This window comes from Camelina sativa, chromosome 15, assembly GCF_030686135.1.
Source record: "Camelina sativa cultivar CO46 ecotype springtype chromosome 15, ASM3068613v1".
Lineage (NCBI taxonomy): Eukaryota > Viridiplantae > Streptophyta > Magnoliopsida > Brassicales > Brassicaceae > Camelina > Camelina sativa.
In genome coordinates, this window is record NC_141894.1 from 15,171,185 (window position 1) to 15,186,680 (window position 15,496).

The 15,496-nt window shown below is 35.0% G+C and overlaps 3 protein-coding genes and 1 pseudogene across 4 annotated transcripts; 3 read left to right on the forward strand and 1 right to left on the reverse strand.

The window, feature by feature from the left end:
* The first annotated feature begins 2,084 nt into the window (after window positions 1-2,084).
* LOC104746895 (selenium-binding protein 3-like) lies at window positions 2,085-4,708 on the forward strand. The gene is made up of 7 exons (XM_087489496.1): window positions 2,085-2,617; window positions 2,713-2,908; window positions 3,001-3,228; window positions 3,349-3,580; window positions 3,667-3,774; window positions 3,845-4,117; window positions 4,194-4,708. The coding sequence occupies exons 1-7, from the start codon at window positions 2,506-2,508 to the stop codon at window positions 4,473-4,475; spliced, it is 1,431 nt and encodes a 476-aa protein (XP_087345622.1). The 5' UTR covers window positions 2,085-2,505; the 3' UTR covers window positions 4,476-4,708.
* A 1,514-nt stretch (window positions 4,709-6,222) lies between these two features.
* Window positions 6,223-7,517, forward strand: LOC104746896 (peptidyl-prolyl cis-trans isomerase-like; annotated as a pseudogene). The gene is made up of 2 exons (XR_015582552.1): window positions 6,223-6,671; window positions 7,058-7,517. The product of XR_015582552.1 is annotated as a peptidyl-prolyl cis-trans isomerase-like (transcript).
* Window positions 7,518-9,783: 2,266 nt separating this feature from the next.
* LOC104746897 (protein RALF-like 24) lies at window positions 9,784-10,437 on the forward strand. Its single transcript, XM_010468437.3, has one exon. The coding sequence runs from the start codon at window positions 9,887-9,889 to the stop codon at window positions 10,247-10,249; it is 363 nt and encodes a 120-aa protein (XP_010466739.1). The 5' UTR covers window positions 9,784-9,886; the 3' UTR covers window positions 10,250-10,437.
* Window positions 10,438-11,049: 612 nt separating this feature from the next.
* LOC104746898 (adenosylhomocysteinase 2) lies at window positions 11,050-13,285 on the reverse strand. The gene is made up of 2 exons (XM_010468438.2): window positions 12,222-13,285; window positions 11,050-12,067 (listed from the first exon to the last, which is right to left on the reverse strand). Exons 1-2 carry the CDS (start codon window positions 12,930-12,932, stop codon window positions 11,321-11,323), a joined length of 1,458 nt encoding a protein of 485 aa, XP_010466740.2. The 5' UTR covers window positions 12,933-13,285; the 3' UTR covers window positions 11,050-11,320.
* Window positions 13,286-15,496: the final 2,211 nt, after the last annotated feature.

The window sequence follows — 15,496 nt, forward strand, 5'->3', positions numbered from 1 at the left end:
TCTCCTTTACCATCAATTGATTCATCTGCTTTGAAATATTTTGGTTAGAAAAAAATAGATTTTGTTTAGAGAAGATGAAGAAAAAATTGATTCATCCTTTACCTAAGCTGGCTTGGATCTGCGAGACTTGTCTTCCTCCTCTCCTTTACCATCAATTGATTCATCTGCTTTGAAATATTTTGGTTAGAAAAAAATAGATTTTGTTTAGAGAAGATGAAGAACGAAGAGATAGAGTAAAGAAGATAAAGAATGAAAATATAGAGATAATGAGATTGCCTTTAATTAGGGTTGTTAGAATAATTTTGGTCGGAAAACGGTTGGTAAAAACCGACCGATTTCCAATCGTTTTGAAAGGTCGGAAATTACTGACCAATTCTCGACCAAAAATTAAAGCGGTTGGAAAACTGGTCGGAAAACAGTCGGTAAATACTGACAGATATATTAGTTGGAATGTTCGTCGGAATTTACCGACCGATTTCCAATCATTTAAAAAGGTTGGAAATTACCGACCGATTTGCAACCGAATTTTATATTCGTCAATTAACAATTGGAAATTGGTCGAAAAATTTACTGACCAATAAATCGGTCGGAGATTTGGTCGGAATCAACAATGTTTTCTTGTAGTGTTCATTCATGGTATCAGATTGTGCTATAACTGATTCAAAGAATCTTGCCTACATAGAATACTCAAATCCCGAAGAAGCAACAGCTGCTTTGAGTTATTTAAAATTTTAAACCATATAATTTATCTGAAGAAGGAATTTCTAAGATATTATAAGTCCAATGCTTCAAAAGGAAGATTTGAACACAAAGCAGTTTAGTTTTCCAAAATTAGAAAACTCCATGATCTATCTATATTATAAATTGTAACGTGTAGCCAATCTCTTTATCAAGAAAACTCCAATGAACAAATCTCTTCAATCGCCAATGATCTCATTCTTTATTATGTTTTACTGGTTTAATCTTTGGATTCGATGTGTCCTTGATCTTTCGTTCTCAGGATCATCGCCGCCATGGAGCTATTATTATCCCAAACAAAGAAGCAGCAGAAGGAGCAGCAAAGCAGAAAATTTCACCTCTAGATCCTGAAGTCAATGAACTTGGCAAAGGAGACGATAAGTTAACTAGCATGGTCTACGAAGAACTGAGGAAATGGTAATGACTCAGACCAAGTGTTACTCTTTGAGCATATGGATCCCTCTCTCTAACGTATGATTTAAGCGTATATATACTTGCCTTAATCAAGCAATCACTCATATATAAACCATAATGCAAGACATCACAATTCTCGTTCCAAGTTGGGCCTGTTCTGATCGTGGATGAGCCTTCCACGTACGGTACGTTCTTTTAATTTGTTCAATCTCATTCATAATCCCTTCACTTGTTCTATGTAATATCTTTACAGATAGACAACGGCTTAATGACACCGACAATGAAAAGAACACGGGACAAGGTGGTTGATCAATACAAGAATGAAATAGAAAGACTCTACAAGTAGCCTAGAAATTTTAGCGCCCTCCTTTACGTTTACCTTGTCAAGGATGAGCAAATTTGGACCAGTTCTTACTCCATTGTTAATATAAGCTGTAAATATCGGTTCACGCAGTATAATAAAGCATATATACCACTTCATGAAAAATAATAAGCTTTCTGTTCTTCGACTATGATGAATTATCCAGTTCTGCAGCACTATAGATGCTTACTAGATCTTCTTGTACGATTCATAGAACCAGTGAAAACCATGTTGTACGTTTGAGTATTAGCGATATCTTGACTTCTATGTGTATTTGTTGATACAAATTTTGTATAGCTGGGTTATATTAGCCTCAAAACTCGAAAGTGACAACTTTTGACATTTAACTATATTATCATTAGATGTAAAATATACCCTATTTGAGATTCAAAAAAAAAAAAATATATACCCTATTTGGTGACTTTACAGTATTAAGGATTAGATTAGTATAATTTTAGGTATGTTAAATGTGTTAGAGCTCACCTAATTAAGGGTTTGTGCATGTTGTTTGAAGATCAAATGAGCCGATTAAACAAGTATAAACCAAAGATGTATGCTAAATTTCTACTGAGAGGTTTGAGCTTATCCTGTTGGGTGAATGAGTAGTTGTTGATAGAATATTGCAAATTGCTTATAAATTTGATTAGGTGACCAATGATTTGTACATAATATTATTAATATATATTATCTATGAGGTAAGCAAAGTGAGTTTTTTGTTTTGTTTCTCGTCGAAGGTCTATTAAAATAAGATACGACATGAGCGTACGTACCATCCCGTGTCACACTCTTAGGCTATGTCTTTCTTTGTTTTTTTTTTCATACTTATAAAACAAAATGTTTAGCGCACAACTAAAATGATAACGTTGTTTTAATTTAATACATATATTTGTTTACATCCAACTTGCAGAAGATATCAGTATATAAATGCCAATATATGCAGAAATAAATGCTGCATTACTAAGACAGCTTAGTAGAGAGATATAGAAACTGAGATGGAAGCGGCGGGTGAAGATTGCTGTGAGAGCGGCCCGGGTTACGCCACGCCTCTCCTTGCCATGTCTGGTCCACGAGAGGAACTCATCTATGTCACTGCCTTATACACCGGTAAACTATTTTCTAGCTCTTTATATATGAAGTGGAATTTTGGTTTCAAACTTTGTTATGTCGGCTAAAGGTTTTTGGAAATTGGTTTGGTCCAGGAACTGGGACGGCAAAGCCAGATTACGTAGCGACGGTGGATGTGGAACCGAGTTCAACGACATACTCTAGTGTCATCCATAGACTACCAATGCCTTTTCTTGATGACGAACTTCATCATTCAGGCTGGAACTCTTGTAGCTCTTGCTATGGTGATCGTGCTTGTGAAAGACGTTACATCATCTTGCCTTCTCTTCTGTAAGAAACTTAACAACATCTCTCCTCTGTTTCTTTTGTATCTGAATACTTCTCATGTATTGTGTTCACATCTCACACATGTCGGAAAAAAGTTCTGGTCGCATCTACATCGTCGATACGAAAACAAACCCGAGGGAACCATTTCTACACAAATTTGTGGAGCCAGCGGAGGTTTTGGAGAAGACGGGATTGGCTTATCCGCATCAACCTCATTGCTTAGCTTCCGGAGACATTCTTGTGTCTTGTCTTGGGGATGAAGATGGAAACGCAAAAGGCAGTGGGTTTCTCTTACTTGATTCCGAGTTTAATATCAAAGGAAGGTAACATCGAGAATAACGGATTTGTACTGTTTCTTAGATGGCAAGAAAGAGGAACCAGACCTAATTGTTCACTTAAGGATTTTGAGTAACAGCTAATTTAATTTAAATTTCTTTTAAAAGGTGGGACAAGGATGGACACAGTCCTTTGTTTGGGTATGATTTCTGGTACCAACCTCGACACAAGACGATGATTAGTACCTCTTGGGGAGCACCAGCCGCGTTTACCAAAGGATTTGACCCCAAGGACGTCTCTGATGGCTTGTATGGAAGGCATCTACATGTCTATAGTTGGCCCGAAGGAGAATTGAAACAGATACTTGACCTCGGTGATACCGGACTTGTACCCTTAGAGGTAAACACTAGTCTTGCAAATCTCAGCTTATACTACTTTCTTCTTCCACAAGAAACAACATCATCCTCCTCTGTTTTGTTTTGCAGATAAGATTCTTGCACAACCCGGATAAAGCTATCGGATATGTGGGGTGTGCGTTGTCGAGTACTATTGTCAGATTTTTCAAGAAGGATGATGAAACATGGAGCCATGAGGTATAATGAATCTTCATTTCTTTTTCTTTTTTTTTTCTTCCTAACTACAAACAACCTCTCCAATTTTAAGGTGGCTATATCAGTGGAACCTCTGAAAGTTGAAAACTGGATTCTCCCGGAAATGGGAGGCGTTATCACTGACTTTCTAATCTCACTCGACGACCGATTCCTCTATTTTTCCAACTGGTTTCAAGGAGATATTCGCCAGTACAACATCGAGGACCCGGAAAACCCTGTTTTAACCGGTCAACTATACGTAGGTGGGCTAGTCCAAAAGGGAAGCGATGTCTTCGCCTTAGGAGAAGATGGAAAGAAGTTTCAGTTCGATGCCCCTAAGATCAAGGTCCGTTGTACAAAATCTAGAACGTGTTACTTGTTATACACGCTATTGTAATAATTGGTGTTTTTCTTGTGTGAAGGGTCAGCGTCTGAGAGGAGGTCCTCAGATGTTTCAGTTGAGCCTAGATGGGAAGCGACTGTACGTGACGAACTCGCTGTTTAGCGTTTGGGACAGACAGTTTTACCCTGAACTTGTGGAGAAAGGCTCACACATGTTGCAGATTGATGTTGATACAGACAAAGGTGGTCTATCCATAAATCCTGACTTCTTCGTCGACTTTGGGACCGAACCTGATGGTCCTGCGCTCGCTCACGAGATGAGATATCCTGGCGGAGACTGCACCTCTGATATCTGGGTTTAGTTTGTTTCACTAAACAAACGATTTCTATGGAAACTAGAACAAAACGCTTTTTTTAATAATGGTTTCGTGTGATCAATAAAACGTTGATACTTCAGATGTGTTAGGAGAAAGGATATTTTCCTATTGTTTAGCTAGCATATCTTAAGTAAGTATTCTCTACTTGTGCATCAAGTCTAATGCACCTATATATATTCTCTATCTATCAATAATAAACTTTTTCCACCAAAAAAAAATCTATCAGTAATAAACTATGTTGCATGGAAACTTTTTTTGAGGTGCGTTTCCCGTTTCCGAAACGTTTCGGAAACGGAAACTCGGAAACAAGTCACAGAAACACAATTCCTAAAAATCTCTGTTTGGAAACACGATGGAAACTCCGTTTTGGAAACACGACGGAAACACTTTTTTTTTTTTTCAAAATTTAATAAATAAACAAATTGAAAATATAAGAATTCATGATACATATAATAATAAAAAAATATAATATAATTAGTAGCTTAAAAGTTAAAATCCCTAATGGCGATGCTGGTAAAAAAAATTGATTTTGAACGTTTATTTTTTTACAGTTTTACTTTTAATTAAACTTTTTAATATTTATGTTTTGAATTTGTATTGTTTCAGATTTTTTAATATGGTTTTTATGTTTGGGGATTTATATATCTATATATCTATATATCTATATATCTATATATCTATATATCTATATATCTATATATCTAATATATCTATATATCTATATATCTATATATTTATATATATATATATGTATATACGTTTTCTATACGTTTCCATTACTTAATTTTTGAAAAAACCCGTTTCCGTTTCCGAAACGTTTCGTTTCCGCGTATCCGTTTCCGTTTCCATGCAACATAGGTAATAAACGCAACACTTTCTCCGAGATTTACAAGATGCAAAATAGATACAATTTCATTGATTCTTTTCACCCTGGTTCAAACCCAAAAACATATGTGAACCATCAAGAACCACCATTTCATTAAATACTTAATAGGTCGACGTGCCAGCTTAATACAAAATGTTAAATTGCTTATATGGATGGCTTGAGAGGCCTTAGTCTTTTATTAAATTCCCTCTTCTTTTTGATAACATTGTCTCTTGTTTACAATCTTCAAAGCTTTGGAAGCTATCGGTTTTAAGATATAGTAGTAGAGTTTTTAATATAGAGGAGAAGATGTTGTTAAGATATTATAAGTCAATTAATTAATGCTTTAAAAGGAGATTCAATTCTTGATTTGAACACAAAGCAGTTTAGTTTTCCAAAATGAGAAAACTCCATGAAGAAGACTCCATGATCTATCTATACTATAAACTGTAACGTGTAGCAAATCTCTTTATCAAGAAGACTCCAATGAACAAATCTCTTCAGTCGCCAACGAGTTCATCATCTTCTTTATTATGTCTTCTTATTAATTTTGAAACTTTTGTGTTGCAATGTTGTTGGTAATATATATCGAGAGAAAAATATATCTTGGTTTATAAGTATTTATATTAACATTTTTTAAGTATATTTTGTGTTCTAACATTTAAGTTATACTTATTAGAAAAATTATTTATAAAATTAATCCGAAAATGCACTAAAAACAAAAAAATTGAATATGGTAAATTGACAAAAATATATAATTTTAACACGAAGTTAAATACTGTAAAAAAATATAATATTATTATAAATAAAACTAAATAATTGTCTTTTGGTGCACCAAATCGTGCGTAGTGTTTTTTATAAATCTAATCCATCGACATGTGCATATCTTACTTAATCCATTATGCATATCTTTCAGTTGTGATATGTATCATCAGCATCGCTTCTCTATATAAATGAATCCATCCTTGTACAAACCCTAATACTTATCTCCGCATACCGCAAATGGCTAACCCTAAAGTTTTCTTTGATATGACCGTCGACGGCAAACCGGCAGCTGGTCGGATCGTGATGGAGCTCTTCGCCGACACGACACCACGGACGGCCGAGAACTTCCGAGCCCTATGTACCGGCGAGAAAGGCATAGGGAAGTTTGGAAAGCCACTCCACTACAAGGGATCATGCATCCATGCACTCTGTGTCCCCGAAATTAATGTTATGTGGAGGAGACTTCATTGTCGGAGACGGATCCAGAGGCGAATCGATCTAAGGTGAAACATTCGAGGATGAAAACTTCATCAAGCAGCACACCGGTCCAGGTATACTGTCTATCACTAGTAAAATAAATATGTATAGCCACAAATATTTTAGTGGCTGTGGTAAAACCTTCGTGGCTATATGATAAAATAGTCACGATTGGTCACCAAAAAAATTCGTGGGTATAGCGTCGTAGCTAATTTATTTCGTGACTTTTTCGTAGATACCTAGTCACGATTTTATCATGCGTATTTTGTAGCTGATTTACCACGGTTTAGTCATATAAAATATTCGTGACTTTGTTATATAATTTTAATAAAAAAAAAAGACAAAAAAAAACTATAATTATTTATTAAAATCTAGAAAATAATTTATTTATAAAACAAAATAATTTATTTATAAAATTGATTTTCACAAAAAAATAATTAAATAAAAAAGGTTTCAACAGCCGCGCTTCTTCCCTCAAGTCTCTCCGGTGGTTTTGTGGCGTCGGATCTGGTGGTGACTGGAGGCTGAGGAGTTCGTTGGGCAACGGATCTAGAACGTGAAGCTTTCTTGTTCTTCTTTTCTAAGGTGGTGGTGGCTGGAGGGTGAGGATTTCGTTGGGAAACAAAACTAGGATCTGAAACTTTCTTGTTCTTCTTCTAAAATGGTGGTGGATAGATGGTGATGGTTTCACCATTGTCGTTAAAGAAATTGCAGTAAGCGGAACATGGATTGGACTCCGTCACGACGCTGCTGAACGTCTCACTATGTGGTGGTGGTGAACGGTGGCTCAAAAAAGCAGTGGTGGAGGTTCGAACAGCGAGATCTGGGAAAAAAAATGAAACAAAGAAAGGATTAGACACAGAGAGAAAAAGAAAAAGAAAAAAAGAAGAAGGAGAAGAAGAAAAAAAATAAACCAACGTAATAGAAGAAGAAAGAAGAAGAGAGAATAACTTGCATTTACTCAGGAAACAAAAACAAAAAAAGGTTTTGTGTCCGTTAGATTCAATGTTATTAACGGTGGATGATCAACTATGTAGTGATCCTCATTTTTATGGAACAACCAATGAGAAGCTATTATCTTTTTTGCAACCTTTATATATTTTTATAATCTAATTTTACTTTTCTTTGTTCAATATATTTATTAATAATTTATGTTTACAGTTATAAGTTATGAAATGATTGATTAAATATGAAAAATGTAATTATTATATAATTTTAATTTATTATAATGATTAATTTTTTTGGTTTGGGGTTAAAAAAATTGATAAGATTTTAAATACCTAGCTTTTTAAAAAAATATTTTTATGTAAAGTATTTATGTGAATATAGTGACTCAAAATTTTAGTTTCAGAATATACTTTGGTAATTAGATTTTTGTTTAAATTTAGGATTTTAGAGTTGTCTTTCAAATTTGAATTTTTTTTATAAATTATTTTTTATTCGATAATCACTTAATCTTGGTGACTTTTCGTAGCTAATAAAGCTATGATTAAGTCATATGATAATTTTGTGACTTTATATGGCTACGATTAAGTCACGTGATGATTTTGTGATTTGGTATAGCCACGATTTAGTCACAAACTTGGTTGGTGACTGTATTTAGTCACGAAATTATCACATAAAATATTTGTGACTAAATTACAAAATTAGCCACGAAATTTCGTGACTCCATAGTAGCTATACGATTTTTTTTTACTAGTGTATGAGCAATGGTGGTCAAGACACCAACGATTCTCGATTCATGATCTGCATGAGGCAGTATTGCGGACTCGACGACGTGCACGTCGTGTTCGGCCAAGTTGTTGAAGGGTTAGATGTGCTCAAGAGTATTATGGAAGAGGTTGAAACTTGTAGCACGAAGCCTTCCAAGACTGTGGTGATCGTCGACTGTGGTGAGATTTTCCAAAAGACCTAAGAGATGATTTCACATAAATTAATATAATGGTAGCTTGTGTCGCCTTGATGATTGGTGTGTTTTTGTACTTCTTTCGTTTGGATTTGACTTCTGGAATTCAGATTGGCTACTACCACTGAATAAATGATAAGCATATGAACCTTATTTGATCATATATATGAACCGGTCAGTTTGAGGTTGGATTAATGAAACATACAAATTTTTGGGTTTGTATAATTTATCGGCGGGCAAATCCAGTCGGTCTTTGATTTAGCTCATACTAGACATAGCTAATAGACCGTTCAATACTAAAGTCAGTGAAGCAGAGGAAGAGTACATGACTAATTAACTTCATTTTCTTATTTGCATTTTGTCAGTAAAGGAAAAACAAACTTTTTTATCTATCTTTCCTGCTATATCGGAATAAATGATTCCATGATTTGTTTGGTTTTTTTTTTATGCTATCTAAAGGCATAAAATGAAAGAAATAAGCTATGAAGAATTGGTTTCTTTTTCAGCAGATGATATTATTATGGTTTTAAAAACTTTTATCTTTTGTTTTGAACAATGATGTAAATTTATTGATGATGCTTTGGTGTGAAGCAAAATGAAGTAAACAAGTTAGAGCGTGTGGGTCAATGGAAACAGCTCAGCTGATGTAGTTGGGTTGTTGAACTTGTTTGGTGGCATTTACACTAACTCCTTTAATGATGATTTTTACCCTCCTAACCCCACTCATTTAATCATAGTGACCGCCGTAATTATTTACTTTCTTTTCATATGAACTTAACACAACTTTAAAGTATTTTAATCAGATCACTACAAAAACATGTTCAATTTTATATAATTGTTTGAATGGTGACAATTTAATTTTATATATATATATATATATCTTAAACTGATAATTATAAAATTTTATTGAAAGAAGATTATCATCTAAAACAGTACTACTATTGTTTATAAAAAATTAAAAACTAACAAAAAACAAATTTAAAAAAGAAAAAAATGGTATCATTCTGAATAATGTTAATCTTTCATAGTTTTGTGATTATTAACATTCAAAACAATATATCTGACTCTGTTAACACTCCATACAGTAAAATTATTACAATAAATATCTGATATTAAAAAAAAACCAAAAATATAATTACAGTTGGAAAGAAAAAACAAAAATTAAATGTGAATTCTCAAAGGAACCAAGTGGACCACAATAAAGATTTTAAATTGGATACCCAATTTTCAAAAAATAAAAATGATTTAATTAAATACCTGATGTTTACAATTCAGTTGAACTCTATCTAACTTAAACCGACCCGGTTTAACTCGAACAAGAGTTACTTTACTTGGAGTTGTCGTAACACAGAGACATCACAAAACTTTCACACACCGACCGACATGTCGTCGAGATCCTTAGCTCTCGTTTACTTATCCATACTTTGCCTTCAAACCCATCTCACTTTCTCTGCCACGGTTCCGATTCCGTCGGAGAACGGAGAAATCGACGCAATGCTGACCCGGGGCGGCGTAATCGGGGAGGAGGAAGGAGAAGAGATGATGATGCCATCGGAGATAAGCCGGAGAGTGATGATGATGCGGAAACGGTACATAAGCTATGAAACTTTGAGGAGAGACATGGTTCCTTGTCAGAAACCAGGTGCTTCTTACTACGCTTGTCGCTCTGGTCAGGCTAATTCTTACAACAGAGGATGCAGTATCATTACTAGGTGTGCTAGAGACACTAACGATATCAAGACTTGATAACATTGGGGAATGGGAAGGCTTCTTTTTTAGTTGTTGTTGTTGTTTTCTTTGAGGATGTCTGAGTTTGAAAAATGCAGATGCTATGAAGATGATGCTCTCTCTAAGGATGAGGCAAATGTAATCTTATTGTTACTGTGTTTTTTTTTTTGTAATGTTGTTGATTAATAGTGATATATGATTTCGAATGATCTGGTTATAATTGATATCTGTATTCTTGGTTTTGGAGTGATATAGATGGAATATTGTGGAAATTTTAGGATAAAGTTTGGGTTTCTCAGCTTTGTTCAGGGTACTTAGGAACCAAATTTAGAAGTTTTTATGGCATTGTATGTAAAGAATTGAGATGATTCTTATGTTGTTTTAGTGGAAAATTTTGATCTTTCTTTAGTATGGAGTTTGGTACTCATACAATGCTGAGTTAGTAAAGAAAGCTGAGTTTGGTTTATTCTTGTAAGTTCAAGAACCTGACTCTTGGATTCTCCGGCTAACTGCCATCAATATCTTTCCTCAAAACAATCTAAAACTGGTCACAAGCAAGCACCAGTATCATCTTCGATTGGTAGATCACCACTAAATAGGCTAATCAAAACGCCATACAAAGAGTGCAATAGGAAGTAGCTCTTTTGCTTCTCAGCTAGCAGCAGATTGGATTCGGATTGGTAACATTGTTAGTTAGTATACAATTCGAAGAAACAAAATATATCCAATAATATGAAGTAGAAAATAGATTTGCATATTTTTATGTTCTCCCTTGTTCGAAAAGTTAACAGAACAAAGCATAAATAAGCCTAATAATGTATAACAGAAGCTAAGTTTAGTTGAGATATATTAAAGTAGAAATGGAAGAAAACCAAAAAAATAAAATAAAACAGCCTTCAAACCAAGAACAACCCCTTATTCATACCAATACTTGGTCACCTTCATCAAAGGACCAATATCTCATATTACCCCGACCAGACCAGACCAGATCCGACCGGACTCAAACAATTGCCAACAAACGGCTTAATCATAAAACCATACAAACCCCTTGGTGTAAAGAACCAATCAATGCTCCGCTCTTAAATCTTCTCAGTACCTGTAGTTAGCAGGCTTGTAAGGACCTTCAATGGGTATGCTGACATAGTCAGATTGGTCCTTGCTAAGCTTGGTGAGTCTTGCACCTAGCTTGCCCAAGTGAAGTGCAGCTACCTTCTCATCCAAGTGCTTAGGCAAAACATACACCTTCTTCTCGTACTTCCCACTCGACTTCTCGTTCCAGAGCTCAAGCTGTGCAATCACCTGGTTGGTAAACGAGCACGACATCACGAAACTAGGGTGTCCAGTTGCGCATCCCAAGTTCATCAAACGACCTTCAGCTAGAACAATGATGCCTGACTTGGTGTCTGGAAACACCCACCTATCAGTCTGCGGCTTGATGGTGATACGTTTCACACCAGGGTAAGTCTCAAGTCCTAACATGTCGATTTCGTTATCAAAATGACCAATGTTGCAGACAATGGCATTGTTCTTCATCTTCCTCATGTGGTCAACCATAATAATATCTTTGTTTCCAGTTGTGGTGACAAAGATATCAGCTTCTGAGAGAACATCCTCAAGGGTTAGAACTTGAAGACCTTCCATAAGAGCCTGAAGGGCACAGATTGGATCAATCTCAGTCACAATGACACGAGCACCAGCTGTCTTCATGGCTGCAGCACAACCTTTTCCAACATCACCATAACCACAGATCACAGCAACCTTTCCGGCAATCATAACATCAGTAGCCCTCATGAGACCATCGGGGAGCGAGTGTCGGCATCCATACAAGTTGTCAAACTGTAAAGCAAACAAATCATTAGTGAAACAGAGCAAAAAAAACAGAACACAATGGTGATCCACATTTTGGTAATATAAACATTGCATTAATTATTCACAGATCTAGTCTTCTAAAGCTATAATGTGACACATATGGATTAAAATTAGCAATTACCTTGCTCTTGGTGACAGAGTCGTTGACGTTAATGGCAGGGAACAAGAGAGCTCCAGTCTCCTGCATCTGATAAAGCCTCTTAACACCAGTAGTAGTCTCTTCAGAGACACCAACCAATCTCTCCTTCATCTTATGGTACTTCTTAGGATCAACTTGAAGACCTTCTTTGATAATCGCCAACACGATCTGAAACTCGGGGTTATCAGTAGACGTCGGGTCAGGGAGCGTACCAGTCTTCTCAAAGATCTCTTCAGCTTTAACACCCTCATGGATCAAAAGAGTAGCATCACCACCGTCATCAACGATTAGATCAGGACCACCACCTGGACCCCAGTCAAGAGCTCTCTCCGTACACCACCAATACTCTTGAAGAGTCTCACCTTTCCAAGCGAACACAGCGGCGGAGTCACGAGCGATGGCAGCAGCGGCGTGGTCTTGAGTTGAGAAGATGTTGCAAGAACACCACCTGACTTCAGCGCCGAGAGCGGTTAAGGTTTCGATCAAGACGGCGGTTTGGATCGTCATGTGAAGTGATCCGGTGATTCTTGCTCCTTTGAGTGGCTGAGATGGTCCGAACTCGGTAATGCAAGAGACGAGTCCAGGCATTTCGACTTCGGCTAGCTCGATTTCGAGACGGCCGAAGTCGGCTTGAGACATGTCTTTGACCTTGTATTCACGGCCACTTGAGGTTTTCTCAACAAGCAACGCCATTTTTTTTTAGTTTTTTCTTGATCTGTGTGGATCTCTGTGAGTGATGTGGGAGGAGACAGGGGAAGGTAAGGGGAGTGAGGTTAAATAGATAAAGGCGGGAATGAGATGGACGGTTGAGATTAGTTTATAGAGAGAGTTTGGTGGATCTGGTAAAAGACATTGACTTTTCATCTTTCTTTCTTTTTTTTTTTTTTTAGATTATCCGAAAAGAGTGACAATTCTGTTTTTGACTACTCTGTTAAAAAATTCTTAATCATGCAAAAATTAGATTTGGTTATATACTTAGTACTAATTTCTTTGCCAAATAGGGAACAAGAAAAACAATTCTGTTTCGGATATTAAAAAATTACAAACTAATTATTCTGACATTTTCTTATGAAAATCAAACTATTTTTTGTTATTTCATCATCAATTTTTAAAAAGCAATTACATGCAAATTTGGTCAATGTTAGGTTCTAAATTTGGTTAAGCTCTGTTCCTGCAATTTCATAGAAGTTGTTGCTATTTTAAGGCAGCAAAATTAGGTTCAAATAAAGTCTTTGGACGATCAAGTTTCACAAGGAAAGTAACAAATTAAACACGTTTGTTCCTAATACTAACATAATAGTCAAGGGTAAAACTTGTTTACGTAAACATATTTTGAGGTATATATAAAAGCTAACGGGTGATTTATCAAATGTAATGCATGCACGACCGAATGTTTAAATTTTTAAGAAGATTAAAATTTTAGTGAATCGATGCAATTTTTTTACTAATAGTATATTCTCGGATGCATTAAGCCCCAACCAGCAAGCAAGCCTTCACAAACTATCAGTTATTAGGACATCCGCAATGGGGAACACTTTAGGATGTTCTTAGAGTAAAAATATTATGAAAATAATTTAAGATCAGTAGTTAAGATCTTTTATTAAAAAGTTAATTATTGGAAAAACATGTTTAAGATCATAAGATTTAATAGTATAATATTCTTAAATATATTACATTTATAAAAACTGTAAAAATAACATTTAAATTGCAAACTTATAAAACTTGTACTAAAATTCAAAATATAATACCAAATTTTTATGAAACAAAAAATCATTAAAGATTAAAAAAAAACAAACAAACATATTACTTAATTAAAACAAAGAAACATTTTATTTAATTAATACATAGTTTAAATCAAATCCTCTTTTAATTTATGAAAAATTGTTTGCAAAAAATTGTATCCAATCACAGCTTGCCACATCAGCTTAGAACTGAGCCTAGATCAGTTATACATCAAGAACTGAAAAACATATTCTTATGCCACTATTCATTATATTTATAATTTTAATGGGGTAAGAACACACCAAGTGTTCTCTTATTGCGAATGGCCTTAGCATTTAGCAGCAGGTCATGATTTTACTTAAAACGAGGCCACTTGCTGTCGTTCTTGATAGATCTTCTTATACGTCTGGTGGGTCACTAGTGTCGTTCTTCCATTATCTCTGCCTTTCATACCGATATTTTCTTAAGAAACCGACCCCATTCATAGGTTTGTGTGTGTGTGTCTCTCTGTGTAACCCATATTATTGAATGTACTTTATTCTTAAGCCAAGCATATATTTTGAACGTCGGTGCCGAGTATGTGCACCGGATTGTGGAAGAGCGTCGGTGGATCTGAATTAATACCCTACCATCAACAAGACAAATAATAAACTAAGGCAAAAGTAAGGTGAATTCATTAACTATCCATTTTTTGTGTGTTTCATAAATATTTGGAGTATTTTAAACTAGGAGCGATGTCAGTTTGTTCCTTTGATATTTTGCAAAAGATATATTTAAGTATATTAGTTTATGTAAATTTATATTAGCGTGGCAAATGTGAATTAAACCGAATTATAAAGTCCATAATATCATTGAGAAAAAATTACCTATTTATGTTACCCTAAGTATTTTAGATCAGGAGGTAGGCGTCTAGCTAACTTGTGTTTTCTCTTTCCGTGGAGCAGAAGTGTACACCTCTCATTCATAAGCAACATTTTTTTTTTCTTTTTGTTAAACATACATAAGCAACTTTTGTAAGAGATACATTGTGTATTTAATATAAGAACCAAAAATTAGCTTAGTACCTTTCTATACATTAGCTTGGCTTAGTACTTTTCTATACATTAGCTTAAATGCTTAATCAACAACCAAAATGTACTATCAATTCTTACCTAGAAACGAAAAAAGTAAAGGTAGAAGAAATAAAGTTCAAACATTAATGAACGTCACGATGTCGACAGATATTTTTATAAGTGACACGGTGTCTATTTTTTTGTGTAGAAGTGTCAAGGGCCACGCTACTCATTATGAAAGCTCCATAATTGGTATTGGTAAACCTAATTCCAAAAAGATAACTTTGGCACTTTGTGTCTTTGTGGTTCGGTTCGGTGAGAATAGTCCACAATCTCAAGTCTCAACTAACACATTCCCAAAATTTGTTTCAAAACGTGATTATGTTTGTGTATCTATATTCACATTTTTTAATTATATTTTTGTTTATACCCTTTAAGTTTTACTTATTATTTTGTTTTTTACAATTTAACCTTTAAAACAAT